Source organism: Rhinolophus hipposideros (assembly GCF_964194185.1).
Source record: "Rhinolophus hipposideros genome assembly, chromosome: 20".
NCBI classification, from domain to species: domain Eukaryota; kingdom Metazoa; phylum Chordata; class Mammalia; order Chiroptera; family Rhinolophidae; genus Rhinolophus; species Rhinolophus hipposideros.
In genome coordinates this window covers 41,360,167-41,375,715 of record NC_138066.1, presented here as the reverse complement: position 1 = coordinate 41,375,715, position 15,549 = coordinate 41,360,167, and the positions used below count along the sequence as shown (strand labels likewise).

The window sequence follows — 15,549 nt, the reverse complement described above, 5'->3', positions numbered from 1 at the left end:
TATTTAACTTGCAAATGGTAATTACTTTAGTTAGATTTTTAGCATTGAGCACTTGTTCATCATACTTAGTACTTGATAGTTTCTGTGGAATTCTTATGATTTATTTATAACTAGATTTTTCAATGGTTGTTGGGAAAACTTGTTAATTATCTGCTGATGGAATCTGAATGCTATAATTACATGTATAGTCCAAATAAGTCATCAGTTTTTTTGTTATTTCTTAACTTTGCTGCTTACTCTCAGGGTTTGGGCAGACTAAATGGGATGTGGCAGTGAGCTGCTTTCTTTGATCTTTACTCCACAGTAGAACCCAAAAGTAGTTGGGTTCTGCTTTGATGTGTGTTCTTGGTAGAGACAAAACAAAAATTGGGGTTTTCTTTAAAAAAAACACATACATGCATAAAACATACAAGACACGTTAGGTGATTGTTATGCATACTGGGAAAGTTGCTTATGTGGAAACCTCATTTTCTTTTCCCTTTTTAATCTCTAGAGTTTTTCAAGTATTACATAAATGGTAGTGATTTGAGTTGGACTCCATCACATTATAGAACTTTGAAACATTTTCCTTTAACTACTTGTTAATAGTATTTTCACTGCATTTCCTAAAATTATATTATTCAGTGTGTTTAATCCATATTATCAGAACATATTTAAATACCTATTCTAGCTGAGGAATGACAAGAATTTACACTAGAACTACATCTTAAGTTCTAGTGATTTTATTTCAATTTCGCCAAGATGAATAATAGGTAATCTTTCACACTTTGAAAAATATAAAGGATTTAATAAACTTAAAGTGATAATACTATTTATTATGATGTTTTAAAAATATTGATGCATACTTGAAACCAAGAATTGGTATGGAACATACCCAGAAAATACAGGCTTGCCCTTTTGTTCCTACCTATACCAAACGCCTTGCAATCTTACATTTTTATCAGGGTATATTTTAGGGTTTACACAAAAAAGATTATGAAATGGATAATGAAATTTTCTTACTAAAATAATACCAACAACAAAACACACCCTGTTCAAAAGTGAGAGTAAATCAATGCTATGTTATATGTATTCATATTAATTAGTATAAATCTGCCACGATAGGAGTGGCCCAGGATAGTATAGATCACATGGATGTTTTGAAATAAACCATGTTCTTTCCTTCATTTTGTATTTATCATGGATTACAAATTTATTTAGCAATAAGCAGACCACTGGGCTGCAACATCTAATTAGTAGTTGGTTCTTCTGGATAATACCTTATACTCTCTGATGCTCATGTCATAAAAGTGCCCAAAATGAGTGAGAAATGACTGCATAATAACAAAACAAGAGCTTTCATTTGCTTTTTTGGTGTGGTAGATTTTTCCAGTCTGATCTTATGTAACTAGTCCGTGCTTTATTTTATTTGAAAAATTCTTTGCTAAAATGAATGATTAGTAGTGTATCTTAACAGAAAATTCCTTTGTCATCTCTTCTTTTCTAGGGAGTGGTTATATCTCTTGTCACATGAAATGTTGAATCCATACTATGGCCTCTTCCAATATTCAAGAGATGATATCTATACACTGCAGATCAATCCTGATTCTGCAGTTAACCCGGTATGATTGGTGGTTATGATGACGTGAATTAATTAGTGACCTACAATACTTTTCATCTTTAAATGTCAGTGTAGTTTATGACATAGGATTACTCTCCTTGTCCTAGGCACGACTTTGGACTTAGCAATTCCTCTTTTAGAAAATTTTCTCATGTAAACGATTATAGATATATTCAACAGTTTCTGACAGGGATGTTTGCTGTGTCATTGCTATGGTGGCTCCAATTGGAAACAGCATTATTGCCCATAAGCGACGGGGGGTAGGGGGACGGGGGGGGGGGGGGTTGTTGATTAAATTATGTCATGAAGCAGAATGACATTAATGGTTAAGAACATAGAGTCTGGAATTAGAAAGACATGCGATCATATCCTGGTCCCACTACTTTGTAGCTTTGTGACCTTGGGTAAATTCATTGACTTAAGCTTCAAATTTTGTTACTGCTAATAATAATAAATACAGTTCGTACCTCAGAGAAGGATTATGACAATTCAGTGAGACCCTGCACATCAAGCGTTTAGCACAGTGCTGTACTTTATTTATCCTGTTGTATAAAGCACTCAACAAAGGTTAGCAGCTGTTACTAATTCATTTCTATATTATTTCTATCTTTCCATACAAGGGCATATTAGATAGCCATTAAAATGACATTGTGGGATAATAGTTAATGACATGTCAAGATGGTGTTTGTGATATATTAAGTGAAAAGAAGGTTACAAAATAGTATGATACAATTTTGGTAAATATGTATATATGTAAACATTGAAAGGCTCTATGTTACAATACTGACTTTGGTTATCTGCAGGTATTAGATTATGGGTGATTTTTTTCCCCCTGAATTTTCTGTTTTGTAGTGAAAATTTATTAGTTTTTAAAAAGACACAAAGGCTGTTTTTAAGATAAAAGGGAAGTTTAAAGATTATTTATTAAGTAGAAAAGTAATATAAGTTTAAAATATAAATGTCCAACTGACAGAACAATTTATCATGAAAGACCAAATATATCCAGCCATGGTAGGGCTGTGAGAGTCACTGCAGGGAATCCTTTATAGAGGGAAGATTTTTAGGTGATGCTTCTGCTTGGGGAACCCATTGCTGCCACTGTAGTAGTAACAGTTCTTGTTTGCTGAGCTTTCACCACATGCCACGTCCAGTGCCATGGCCTTCATCTCATTTTACTCCTCAGACATCCTTTTTAGATACTGTTATTCCCCTCATTTTTCCAGATGTGGAAAATTAGTGCTGTAGGGGTTAAGTAATTTGTTTAAGCATGCATAGCTAGTAACTGGAAGAATCAGGACTCTAGTCCAAGTTAGACACGAAATCTGTGCCTTTAAATCTACAATGTTTTGAAGTTTGATTTCTGGTTAGGTCAAGGAAATAGGGAGGTTTAGGATTGAAAGCTTTTTTCCATGACAGCCAGGATTGTAAAGCACTCAGTAGGATATGAGAGGAGAGGAAGAGAACAGGATCTGTGAGTGGTTTAATGAAGCTGCAATGGCACTGTAATCTGGACTTAATTTCTAAAGATAAATTTTACAAAGCGACTGTACCCTTTGAGAGAGGCATTGAGTCTGGTGTAATATTTTATAACAGTGTACAGAATCTTGAGTATGCCAAATAGAAACTCTCCCTAATGATTACTGCTGAGCTTTGATATGATGATAGTCTGTTCCATCTAAGTAGTTGTAAATTAGAGTATGAGTTGATGCTTATTATAAAAAAGATTAATGTTGCTTAAATTTAATTTTTACTAAAAATTCCCTGGATAGTGTCTAACTTGAGTATTTATATAAACTCTTTTCAATTTCAGGAACACTTATCATATTTCCACTTTGTTGGACGAATAATGGGAATGGCTGTGTTTCATGGACATTACATTGACGGTGGTTTCACATTGCCTTTTTATAAACAGTTGCTTGGGAAGTCAATTACTTTGGATGACATGGAGTTAGTTGATCCAGATCTTCATAACAGTTTAGTGTGGATACTGTATGTATTGAGTCTTGTATATCTGTTTACTATAGTTAGAATCTGATCTTTTAAAAAAGATGCTGTTTCAAAATGGATGTACTTCTTTAAAAGTTGAAAAATGCACAGATAACATTAAGAGTGATTATCCTAGTGATAGGACCACATAAGACTTTTCTTCTTTCTACTGCTTTCCTGTATATTTCAAATTTCTAAAAGTTAGTGAATGTTATTACTTTAAAGAGGAGAAAATTTAGTATATTGTCTTCTAAAAGGTACTCTAAATGATTTCCTCAAGGTGATGCAAGTTTGATTACAATCCTGCAGGTATTAAAATAACAAATTCCTGCTGAAGTGGTAATTGTTGAAACCATACTTTAAAAAGGGTATCTGTAAGAACCAGTTCTATTTTGTGGGAGGGCATGAGTTTATTAAGATATATTGGCCATACTTATTTTTACCAAACACATGCGTAGCTTTCTCACTGGGGATACCCAGATTCAGATAGGGCCTCTTACCTGAAAGCCAAACACAACTGCAGTTTCCTGATGTAAAGCCCAGCTTTAGCCAGGGTTCTTTCTCATTCCCCAGGAAGTGAAATGTTTCCTGTGCTTGTGAAGGTTAAAACTCTGGCTTTTCTGCCCAGGAAGCAGGAGGCGTGGTAGCATAAGAACTAGTCAAAGGAATCTGACTTTATATTTGTCATGTCATAAAACACTTTAGTTTTATTTGTCTCACCAAATAATACATCTGTAGAGTCTATGTTTGAGATTTTGCAGTTAAGTATCTTGCCTTCTCTTTCCTTTCTAGTGAGAATGATATTACAGGTGTTTTGGACCATACCTTCTGTGTTGAACACAATGCATATGGGGAAATTATTCAGCATGAGCTTAAACCAAATGGCAAGAGTATCCCTGTTACTGAAGAAAATAAAAAGGAATATGTCAGGTAAATAATTCTGTGTTCTCAAGCCTGAAAACTGTTTTAATGTCTGGAATGGCTGTACAGAAAAACATTTAAGTACAGTGGTACCTCGGTTTTCGAACGTCTCCATTGACAAATATTTCGGTTTACGAACGCCGTAAATTTTATGGATCTATGGTATCATTAGATAGTAAAATTCATGCTAAATTTGCAGTTTTAGGGGTTGATTTTAAAGGTCTGGAATGGATTAGTCCATTTTGCATTACTTTCTGTGGGGAAACCATGCCTTGGTTTTTGAACATTTCAGAACTCGAACAATCTTCCGGAACGGATTGTGTTCGAAAACCAAGGTACCACTGTACTTAGAAAGTGCTACTTACTGCTATAAAATAGACCTCTGCAGAATTGAGTGGCTTAAAAACAACCACAACTTTATTATATCTCACAATGCTGTGGGTCAGGAATTTGGATAGAGAACAACAGGGATGGCACAACGCTCCTCTGTGTGGTATCAGCTGGGACTGGAACATCAAGATGGCCTCTTCACTCAGTATCTGAAGAGTCAGCTAGGATGGCCCAAAAGGCTTGGGGGCTGGCTGGAGTGGGAATGGCCACTGGGTCACCGTCTGGGGCCCAGTTCTCACTGTTGGCTGGGTTCTTTGGTTATTTCCTCATGGTCGCAGCAGCCCCTTACTTTCCCCATGGCCTCTCTCTCCCCAGCAAGATAGCCAGGCTTCTTAGGGGGTGGCAGGTTTCTGAGAGCACAAGAGCAGAAGTTGTTGGATCTTTTTAAGGCCTAAGCCTAGAATAGAACCAACGTCACCTCTGCTGTATTCTTTTGGTTAAAGCGAGTCACATGTCATCCCAGGTGCGGTCTAGAGGAGGGGCTGTACCAAAGGCCCAGAACCAGGAAACCTGGGGCCTGGGCACGTGTAGCATCACCACCACGGCTGGCTACACAGAAGCACTTTGGGCTGTATTACTAGTACTTATCTTGTTTATAAATAGGCACACTGTGAGTTTAAGAGCTAGCTGTAAGAAAATGTTCTCCAGTTTTTATAAAATTACCTGTTGATTAAGGACTTTAAAAGTATCAGGTTAGATCATTTGGCTTACGGTAACTAAAGTTCTTCCAAACATAAAACTATGGTAATCAAATTAGGAGCTTGAACGTCACCATATGTCCACAGAAACATGCACGCTATACTTTTCGTATAGATTATGTCCCCAAGTCCCATTGGCTAAAATTTTCCTGGTTTTACACATGAGGCCCATCAGTCTTACCATTGATGGGTGCGAACATTGGTATAGCTTTTTTGTAAAGCAATTTGATAATAGCTACAAAGTGCATATGCCTTTTAACCAGCAGCTCCATCTTTAGGAATCTATGCTATGGAAACACATGACTTAAATAATTATGAACAAAGATTAAATAGTAATATTAAATATTAATATCAAATATTACTGTAAAAATTGAAAACTGCTAAAATGTTCCTAGAGAATGATTATGTACATTCCAAAGACTGTTATGTGGATTTTTAAAAGAGAGACTCTGCGTAAGTTGTCAGATTTAAAAAGCAAGTCTTAGAAGAATTATGTAGGCACAGAGTCTGGTGTTGTTCTATAATTACACGGAAGATGTTCAGGAAAGCACATCCCAAATAAAGTGTTCATCTAGGATGGGGGAGTGGAGGTGGTGGGCCTGGATGTGGAGAGGGAAAGAGGATAAAAGAATGGACTTTCAGGTTGTATTCTGTCTCCACATTTAGTGTTTGATTTTTCTTTATATAACTAACAAGCGTGTATTACATTTCTAATTAAAAAATTAAAGAATGAATGGGAATTTCCTGAATTTCAGTCGTGTGTCACTGCCAGGATCAAGCGTGGAGTACTCAGCTCCTAGCTCTACGCTCCAGGATCCAGTCATGTTTATAACACAGTCATTACCCTTACCAAACACAGTTTTGAGACTAAAAACATTACATTGTAGGTGTGCAATTTTGGCGCAGAAATGAGGTCCCCCAAAGAATATAATGTTAAGTAACTTATTTATTAGAGAGTTATTTCTCCAACTTTGGAAATGGATGTGTTGACAAACTTGGAAGATGAGTAGTTCTGAGATTTGTGAAATGTGGAGGCTTTCCCTGGGTAGATTAAAAAAAAGAAGCAATTCACTTATAAATTATAAGTCCAAATCAAAAACACGAGTAAAGCTACACATTAGATGTAGTTTAGTGTAATTTTTGTTAGTAAATCACATCTTCCAAGGTTTTTAAAGCCTTCAGGGAACAATGAACATTTAATCAAAAAGAGCTTACTATTGGCTTTTACTGTTTCTTCTCATTTTGGGTATGAGGATTCTCTTTTACTCCTATGCCCCCATATGCCACCCCCCAAACATAAACAAAACACCCAACATATTCAAATCATGTTTTCAAGTGAAACCAGAAGAATAGTCATTTTTGTTGAATGGGCTCTTTTTTTGTGGTTTATTGGCATGCATGCTAGACATTTAGAAAGGAGTTTTATCTAGACTTTGACTTCAGCCCCATCTAAGCTGCAGATAACTTCCAGTTTCTAGGAGTTTCTCTGATTCGAAGAGTTGCTTTATTGGTGTCGCCCTTGTTATACTGGAAGGTTACCACTTTTTAATGTACGTTGAACTGCCTCACAGTTCGGGATCCATCTACCCTCAGTAACTGGAGATTCTTTTAGACTTTAGTCTAAATTCTTCTTACTAGACGCTTGTAAAGTACAGTGTTGCTAAAGTAGAGGTTCATAATAATGACCAGATCTGAACATATTTGATCATATGAAACCCCTGCCCAATGTTCATAGGCTTTATGTCAACTGGAGGTTTTTACGAGGCATCGAGGCGCAATTCCTGGCCCTGCAGAAAGGATTTAATGAAGTAATTCCACAGCATCTGCTGAAGACATTTGATGAGAAGGAGTTAGAGGTCAGTGTATTAATGTCATGACATCATCTAGTGTAACAAGGAAAGGTTAGGAATTTTCTTAACAGTTTTAGAGGAAGGTTGTATTTCTGGTGCTTTTGAAGTTTCATGGTGCAATGCTGTGACAATTCTTATTCATAGGAACAATCTTTCCTGTTTTAGAATTTCTGCAAGTTAGCAATCTCTCATATTGTGAACATTGTATTTTTCCATGTTATCCTTTCTTGTTTTCAACAGATTGCGTGTGTTTTGTGTACCTTCTTCCAGTGTTGTTTTCTATTCCCTAATTAAGTGGTTATTGATTTAGTTAAATAAAACTTTATTACTTGGTCTCCATCATATTGAAATTTACTTGAAATAAAAGCCTAAGGCTCAATCGATTTACACTAAGTTTTATAAGAAAGCATTTTCTCTTCTTTACAAGATCATAGAGGAAATAATTAAAACACTTAGGGTAAACTATATTTAAACATCCTAGTTGCTTTGGAAACATTCCTTATTAATAGTAGCTGTAAGAAACAGTTAACTTGTTTTTTGGTTTTTTTTAAAGCCGGTTCTTCAAATACCTGAGGTCTGGTTTTATAATTAAGACCTTTAACAAATATATCTGAATTTCTACTGAAGTACTGAAAAAACAATAAGGTTTTAAAATTCTACCAGAAGTCCCAAATTTAACTAGTGGCGAGGGAGAGCATAAATATTTGAAGGCTACATGATTTTATTAATTAACTTCAATGTCCTTTCTAATTAAATCTGTCAACAGACTCATTGGTAAACACATCTAAAAAAATTGGTTTGACTCAGTACCATCCCATTTGTGTCCCTCTGGGGAGGGGACCTGAAAGTGAGTGGTACCCGTGGAGCGTCTTCGTGTTACCCCAGACCCACAGAGTTGAAATCTGTGAGTGTAGGACCTGGGGTGTATATTTGGAAGCTTCCTAGAAGAGTCTGATGTATAACCTTGGTTAAGAACCACCACATGAGAGCAAACACTGCAAATCTAAAGCTCTGTTTGGAGGAAGTTTTGGCTTAACTTGGGTTTCCACTGGCTCATAATTTGTGCTATATTTTAACAGCTCATAATTTGTGGCCTTGGAAAGATAGATGTTAATGACTGGAAGGTAAATACCCGGTTAAAACACTGTACACCAGACAGCAATGTTGTCAAGTGGTTCTGGAAAGCTGTGGAATTTTTCGATGAAGAGCGACGCGCACGGTTACTTCAGTTTGTGACAGGATCATCTAGAGTGCCTCTCCAGGGCTTCAAAGCTTTACAAGGTAAGGAAAGCCAGAGGGACAGACAGACATTGCAGCAGATGATTGGGGGACGGGGTAGTCTTTGGTTTATGTAGTTTACAAACCGTGTGCTTATAAACACCCTGTTCTTATCAGTAACTCTCACATCTGATCCCGTCTTCTTCCTTTCCTTTGTTCCCGTCCCAAGAGCCTTTTCTGCTGGGTTCTCTGTGACTGTAGTGAGTGCCGCATGTTAGAGACCGTAGGGGAGGCTCTGCCTTTCCTTTTCCCGTTGCCTTGCTTGTAAATTCTGGTGCGCATTCCTGTAGGGGAAGTCCGTGTGCTTCTACCTTCACATCTCAGCCTGGCAAATCACTTACCCACTTGGGGTGCCTCTCCCGTCTCCCTTTCTATTTTTTTTTGATAGAAAGAGGCAGCATGCGTCGTGGAAGCCGTTTGTTTGGTCAGAGCACGTTATTTACTGCATGGCATCAGATGATTCATGTCCAGCCGTGTTCCATTGTAAAGAATTCTTTTCTGTGGAATAGCTGTTGTACTATATTTTTGGATGAGTTGGTAATCTTGCTAATGAGTGCGGTGCTTCACTGGGTGGCGGGTGCTTCCTTTACTTCTAAAGCTCTTCATTTCCAAAGCTGCTGCTGCTGGTGATGACTGAGGATACACGAAGCCAGACTGGTACATAATCCAGCAGTGTGGCCCCAAGTCCAGATGTTGGGGGTCTGGGGAGAGCACACTTTGAGTTGTGCTTCTGTTCTCTGCTTGGAAAACTCGTTATTAGCAGGCTGCCCAGCTTCATAAAGTGAAGTTGTATTTCTACGTATATTTGTACAGGCTGTCTTATATTTAACTGAAATTAACCCTATAGACTGTTCATCTTTCACTCTCAGCCAAGTTTGAGTCACGAAACCTAAATGTGCGTTTAAGTTGTCATCTTTTTGAATGTGTGTATTTAATCTTGCATTTGCCCACTTACTTTTCTTCTCATACTTGTGGGACATTGCTTTTCTATAGAAGATAGAAGTTGGCAAAGGGCTTCCATCCTCAACTTTTCCTCAAATTGAAATGCTAGCACATTAAGGAATCCGGCCTTATCCAAGGTCAGTTCCAGCTTTCAAACCCAGCTTCCTTTCCTGGGAAAAGAATTTTTTGGCAGCTCGTGTGGCGTCACCAGTATTCCCCTGTCCCTGATCCTGTGGTTTATGTACCAGTTTTCTTCTGAGATTTGGGAGACCGACACTTGCCCCTGCACTGACCTGCCCCACCTTTGCTTCGTTGCAGGTGCTGCAGGCCCACGGCTCTTTACTATCCACCAGATTGACGCCTGCACAAACAACCTGCCAAAAGCCCACACGTGGTGAGCTCTTTTTGTAGCTTTCCTTCCCTTATTCCATGTGTGTAGGTATTAGTTTCAAACAGGTGACTGTTCATTTATTGTTCTTAACCACTAAATGGACCTTTAAAAGGAATGATAAGCAACTCTTTAAGTGATTTGAGATTATTCAGAGATTGGTAAGAAAACCCGAAAGTGGTAATCTCTACTTTAGAGAAATATAACCATTTTCCTTTAATTTTCTATACGGCTGTATTAGTCTACTCTTGCTAGGCTAGTTTACTTACGTTGGATGAACCATGTAAAATCTAATGTGCTTATTTACAGCTTCAATCGAATAGACATTCCGCCCTATGAAAGCTATGAAAAGTTATATGAAAAGCTGCTAACAGCCATCGAAGAAACTTGTGGATTTGCTGTGGAATGACAAACTTCAAGGATTTACCCAGGACTCTATTTATACCCCGGACAGCCTCCTTTCAGCAGAGTTTGAAGAAATGCTGAAATACAGGAAAATGCCCCCACCCCCAACCCCTTAAATTTTAGGACACTGTGAGGGGAAAGGACAATTTTAAAATTCCTTTTCAAGGAAAAAAAAGAGGTCTTTATGTTTTGCCATGAGGCCGCATTCAGCTGCTATTTAAAATTAATATCTTGAACCTAAAGAATGCTGACTTTTCCTACATTTCCAGAGTTAGGCAGTATTCTACACTTAAAGACTACTACTATTTTTATAAAAGGTAATCTATTCAAATTGCTTCACAGATTTCAAGTCTCTCAAACATCAAGACAACTTCAGCAGGCGGTACAAGTCACATTTCATTTTGATTGAATACATGATTTTGAACAGCTCCTGTACTTGCTCTTTGTAAAAAAAACTAAAATAAAATTATTTTGAATTATTCTGCCTTTGTAAACAATTGGCTGAAAGAATCATTATCTTTAAAAAATGAAGCCATTGACATGTTTAAGGACATTTTCTATAGCAAAGCATTATATTTTAAAAGCACGATATGTTTCAACCTAGCCTAAGTAAATCTTTTTTATATTTTTCAAGCACAGATTTCCTGGAATACAGCTATATAATTTTGGTTGTCAAATTTTCTAATGCAACCATTTAGTCTAAACTTAGTAGCTTATTTGCTACAATAGGATGTTTTCAGGGGCTCCCTGTTTTTAAGAGACTTAAAAAAAATCTAATTTTTAAAATCTTGAATCAATATGACCAGGTGTTTTGGATTTACTTTTCATCTTAAATGGAAATCCTACATTTTTATAGCTTCTCAGATCATGTGGATGGGATGGGATTTTCATTCTTCTGCTGGGTCAGCTTATCTTTAATATATATACTATTTCTGTAAACCAAAGTCTTCTATGACAAGTACACCTGACTTCTATTTTAATTATGATGTAAGTTTCTAACAGGTAAACCATTCTGAATCTTTGTTCAGCTGCTCATGATATTTTAATCAGCTAAAATTATGAAAAAGGAAACAATTGCTTTCAAGATTATTTAGCACGCTTAGAAAACCCTGCTTTTACGCAATAAAATGAAGTGAGGGTGGTGGGGTAAGGGATGTGATTACTAAAGAAACAGTGATTCTAATTCTATGGCATAAATTAAAACTGAAGAGTGAATTTTGGAAGTAAGGGAACCGGAGTTCCTTTAGTGTTGTAGATCGGCATCTGATTTTGAAATACCCAGATTTAGCTTTCAGTGTGTATGGCATGTTGCATGATCCATGAGGCAACCAACATTCTGGAGTGAAGGGTTGGAAAAATCTGAAATCATGGGTGGATTTGTAAACTCAGCCATCAGAAATCTGCACTATTCTTTCTTTTTACATTGATGTGAAATCAAGAATAGCACATTTTGATGACACAGCTTTATTTAAATTTTGCAGTTTAATTATCAAGTGAATAGACTCTTTGTGTTCTTTCATTTGATGGACTGGCCTTCAGTCTGTGTTCTTGGAGCCCAGGGGTTCCTCAGAGGTGCCTCAGGAGTAATGGTTTAAGGGAGGGACATAGTGAGAGGGAGAGGAAAGGTCTGGTTGGTATTTCAGCAGAGGCCTGTAAACTCCCCATCCAAGCCCTCCCTACCCAGAGCAGCTCCAATTTTTCTCTTTTATGTATTGGAATTCCAAGTAAGCGTTCATGTGTGGGGGGCACAGGGGGGGTAAAAGAAGTGGAAATTTTGCTGCTTAAAAGACAAGTTGAGAACTACGCGTGTAGTTTCTAAGTGTTTAAATTTATTTCATTCAGCCAAATTTGCTACGTGCAAGCTAGTCCTAGCATAACTGTGCAGTAGTAATGTACTTATGCTGACCTTTTTCTTCTCAAACACTTTGTGTTTTCCCACTGCATTAGTACCGAAGAACATCTTGGAATGTACAGAAAAGGTTTGTATATTACCTGGTCATCAGTAGTTTTCAGCTTACACAATAGTACTTTCCTGGTTGCAGGTTCATTTCTCTTTTATATTTGAGCACTAGAACAGTGTAATTGTGCCTACTCCTCTAACTTTCAGTGGAAATTAAGTACGTGAACACTAGAGAAATCCTAACTGCCGGATGCAGTAATAATGAAATGCTACTATCATGATGTATAATGTCAAGCAGGCAAATACCATAGCTTTTTGAGTGCCTTTTTAACTTTATAATGATTTACTAGAGCTTTAAAAGAAGTAAATTACCCTGTGGTCTGTGGTATCACCAACATAATTTATAAAAAACATGATGATTTAGATTTCATTTTCAAAAGTATGTTACCTGATGACTTCCGAATAGGTGCTAAGCAAATAAAAACCCCCAGTGTGTCACTGAACCTTGGACTTGCACCTCATGTTTAATGTGAATATTTATTTCCACATGTCCCTCTTAACTGGGTTTTTTCTAATCCTTCCTTTAGTTGTGTTATTTCAGATATGTGATGTCACGTTTCCATACATTGCCTTTCCATCCTGAATGCTTAATTACGAACAGTGGTTACTTTGTAGAGCTCATATGCAGTGCAGAGGTGAGTTTATTTCAGAGGGTCTTTTGGTGTAAAGAGTTTTTAAATAGTGCTGTGTATAGTGTACATTTTGTTTTGCACATAGTTTGTTGCCTTGGATGGGTTTTATTTTTACCAAGTCATTTTTTCCCCCTTCTATTTACAGTCCAGAGCACAAGTTTCCTTGCTTTTAAATACAATGTAATTTGCTGTATTAGTCTGGTGCATAAGTAATTGCGGTTTAAAATGTTAAAAACAATTGCAAAAACCGCAATTACTTTTTCACCAACCTAATACAACATTAAGTCTGCTTTGAACTTCTGGTGCATTGAACTGATTACGTTGATGGGAGTTAAGAGATTGTTCCAGCCATCTTTACAGTTTGATAGAGCAGCTCCTTCTGCTTCTGTTTTTAAGCTGCAGCACCGTCAACGGGTGCCGTTCGTGGTATTTAATGTTCTTATGTTAGGATGATGATTGTACCAAATGCTGAGTTGTTTTGTTTCTAGATGTATAGTTCACTTAATGTAATATTCTTCCTTCTCTCAAACTGACTTTAAAAACAAAGTTTTATCATTTTCATTGTATTTGTATTTATTACAGAGTGTTTTAGCTTTGATATTCTTTGTATTTTCACTCAGTTGTTACATGAGCTTTACCAATAACATCTGTATAAATGGTTTTTAAAAATTAACTATGTATGTGCCCATGCTGAAGTTGAGCAATAAAATGAATGCTGTTTGCACTGTCACAGCATCAAAGTTTTTACAGAATATTGAGTTTATAATGAATTGTTTTGAAAAACTTTGATTGGCTCTATGAAGGGCGCCAGCATATGAGCCAGAAAATGAGAAGTTTAAGAAGATTCCCATGCTTTCCTTAGTTGATGCCGTTGTCACTTTGGAGAGCTAGAGCTTCAGAGAACTCAGGACCCCTTCCCGCTTTCTGTCTCTAGGTAGAGCAGGGAAGGTGCCATGTGGCATTTCTCCTGCCGTAGCCAATTGATCGGTTGGCAGTGGCTATTGGGGGACCACGTGGAGATGGATTTCTGAGGCTGATACAGGCTTATTGGGGAAGAGTGTTCCAGGTGTGCACCAATGTCTGCCAGAGCTCTGGCGGGCAGAGTTACAGTGGGGCCTCATTTGCTCCCTTAGTCTGTCTTAAGCAGTAAAATCCTCAAAATGAAAAGGAGAAATCAATTGTATTTTTCCAAGAAGCCATGACTTTAAGGGTCATGATTCACAACCCTATACGTGATAATGGATGAAAGTCCAGCTAAATAAATACATGGGTGGAAAAAGGAATGGATACACGTTTTTTCTTTCAGAATACAGTCTGTATAAATTCCTCCACAGCATAGGCTACACAGGATGAATGCCTGGGAAATGCGGTGTAAGTAGTAGCAGTGGGTGAAAGTTCAAAGAGTGGGCATGGTATCCACTTTTTATGTCCTTTGAAATCTATTTTTTTGCTTTGTCTCAGATTGCCACACTTACTGGTTATTATCTAAAATTTGTAAAGTTTTAGTACTTAGTATTTTAGTAGTAGTATTATAAGCTATAAATTACCCAGAAGTTTAACTAATATATGATGTTTTCTTTATGTAGTGACCTGAAAGTTTTATCCCTTCATTATAATGAAGGTTAACTTTGGCACTCACTGCATTTATTTGTACTATACAGCCTAAATGCGTGTAGCAGGATACACACAATAGAACAAGAGCCTAGTAACAGGATAGACATAATTATACAGAAAAAGAGATACATTCCTGCATTAGCACTTAGTTAACTAGAGAAACCAAATTTTAAAGTTACATTTTTTAAAAAGGTATTTTGCCCTAAACGTGACTTGTTCTTTGTTTATTCAACGAATGTCTGCTGTGTTCCTACTGTGTCAGGCTCTGTACTAGCTTTGGATGGTTGTTAGAAGCTGAAGTTCAAATGCAGGTAGTCAAAACTCAGTTTGTGTACAGCCAAGCTGTCATGATGGGAGCACAGGATGAAATACCTCACTTCAGCAAGTGAGGTATTGGGATTCAGCAAATCCCAGACTTGGTTTTTAGAACAATTAGTTTTGTTCTCCCCTTCCTTCCCCCGTGACACTTCAATGTTCTCTAGGACACGTAGCTCCTCCCTGTGTTCATGTCCTTTGTGCAATTGGCTACATTACCAAGGTGATGCGTGCAACTGTTGTTGATAGCATACCTGTTGTGGATATCTGGGCTGGGAGTTATCTAGGTTCTCAGTCTCTAATATGAGCTATGAGCCCCACTTTCTGTATCCTTTATAGTGTTTTAGAAGTAAAAGAAGTGGAGAGGCAACTGTAGCAGCCTGGGGGGGTGGGCAGGGGACCCTTCCAAGATCTTTTCCCCGCCCACTTAAGTGTTCATGAAATCATCTCGCTTTCAGCCCAGGAGTTGGGAGTGAAGATGGAGAGAGGACATCAGACCAACTTTCAGACCATTCGATTCTCTCAAAGACGATGCTGGGCTGGCAAAAAGGTGGAGAATCATTGAGACCA

General features: G+C 37.4%; 1 protein-coding gene across 4 annotated transcripts in view; it reads left to right on the top strand.

Annotated features, from left to right (window-relative positions):
* The window catches only part of SMURF2 (SMAD specific E3 ubiquitin protein ligase 2), a 95,012-nt gene extending 81,212 nt beyond the window's left edge, over nucleotides 1-13,800 (top strand). For 3 of the 4 annotated variants that reach the window (XM_081027173.1, XM_081027175.1, XM_081027174.1), the window contains 7 exons: nucleotides 1,487-1,601; nucleotides 3,411-3,589; nucleotides 4,379-4,516; nucleotides 7,331-7,451; nucleotides 8,525-8,726; nucleotides 9,984-10,059; nucleotides 10,363-13,800. In XM_081027173.1, the coding sequence (XP_080883299.1) occupies nucleotides 1,487-1,601; nucleotides 3,411-3,589; nucleotides 4,379-4,516; nucleotides 7,331-7,451; nucleotides 8,525-8,726; nucleotides 9,984-10,059; nucleotides 10,363-10,462 (931 nt within the window). In that variant the 3' untranslated portion in view covers nucleotides 10,463-13,800. Of the gene's footprint in view, nucleotides 1-1,486; nucleotides 1,602-3,410; nucleotides 3,590-4,378; nucleotides 4,517-7,330; nucleotides 7,452-8,524; nucleotides 8,727-8,892; nucleotides 8,924-9,983; nucleotides 10,060-10,362 lie in introns of all 4 variants that reach the window. The other variant, XR_013991838.1, reaches the window with a different exon arrangement.
* The last annotated feature ends 1,749 nt before the right edge of the window (nucleotides 13,801-15,549 follow it).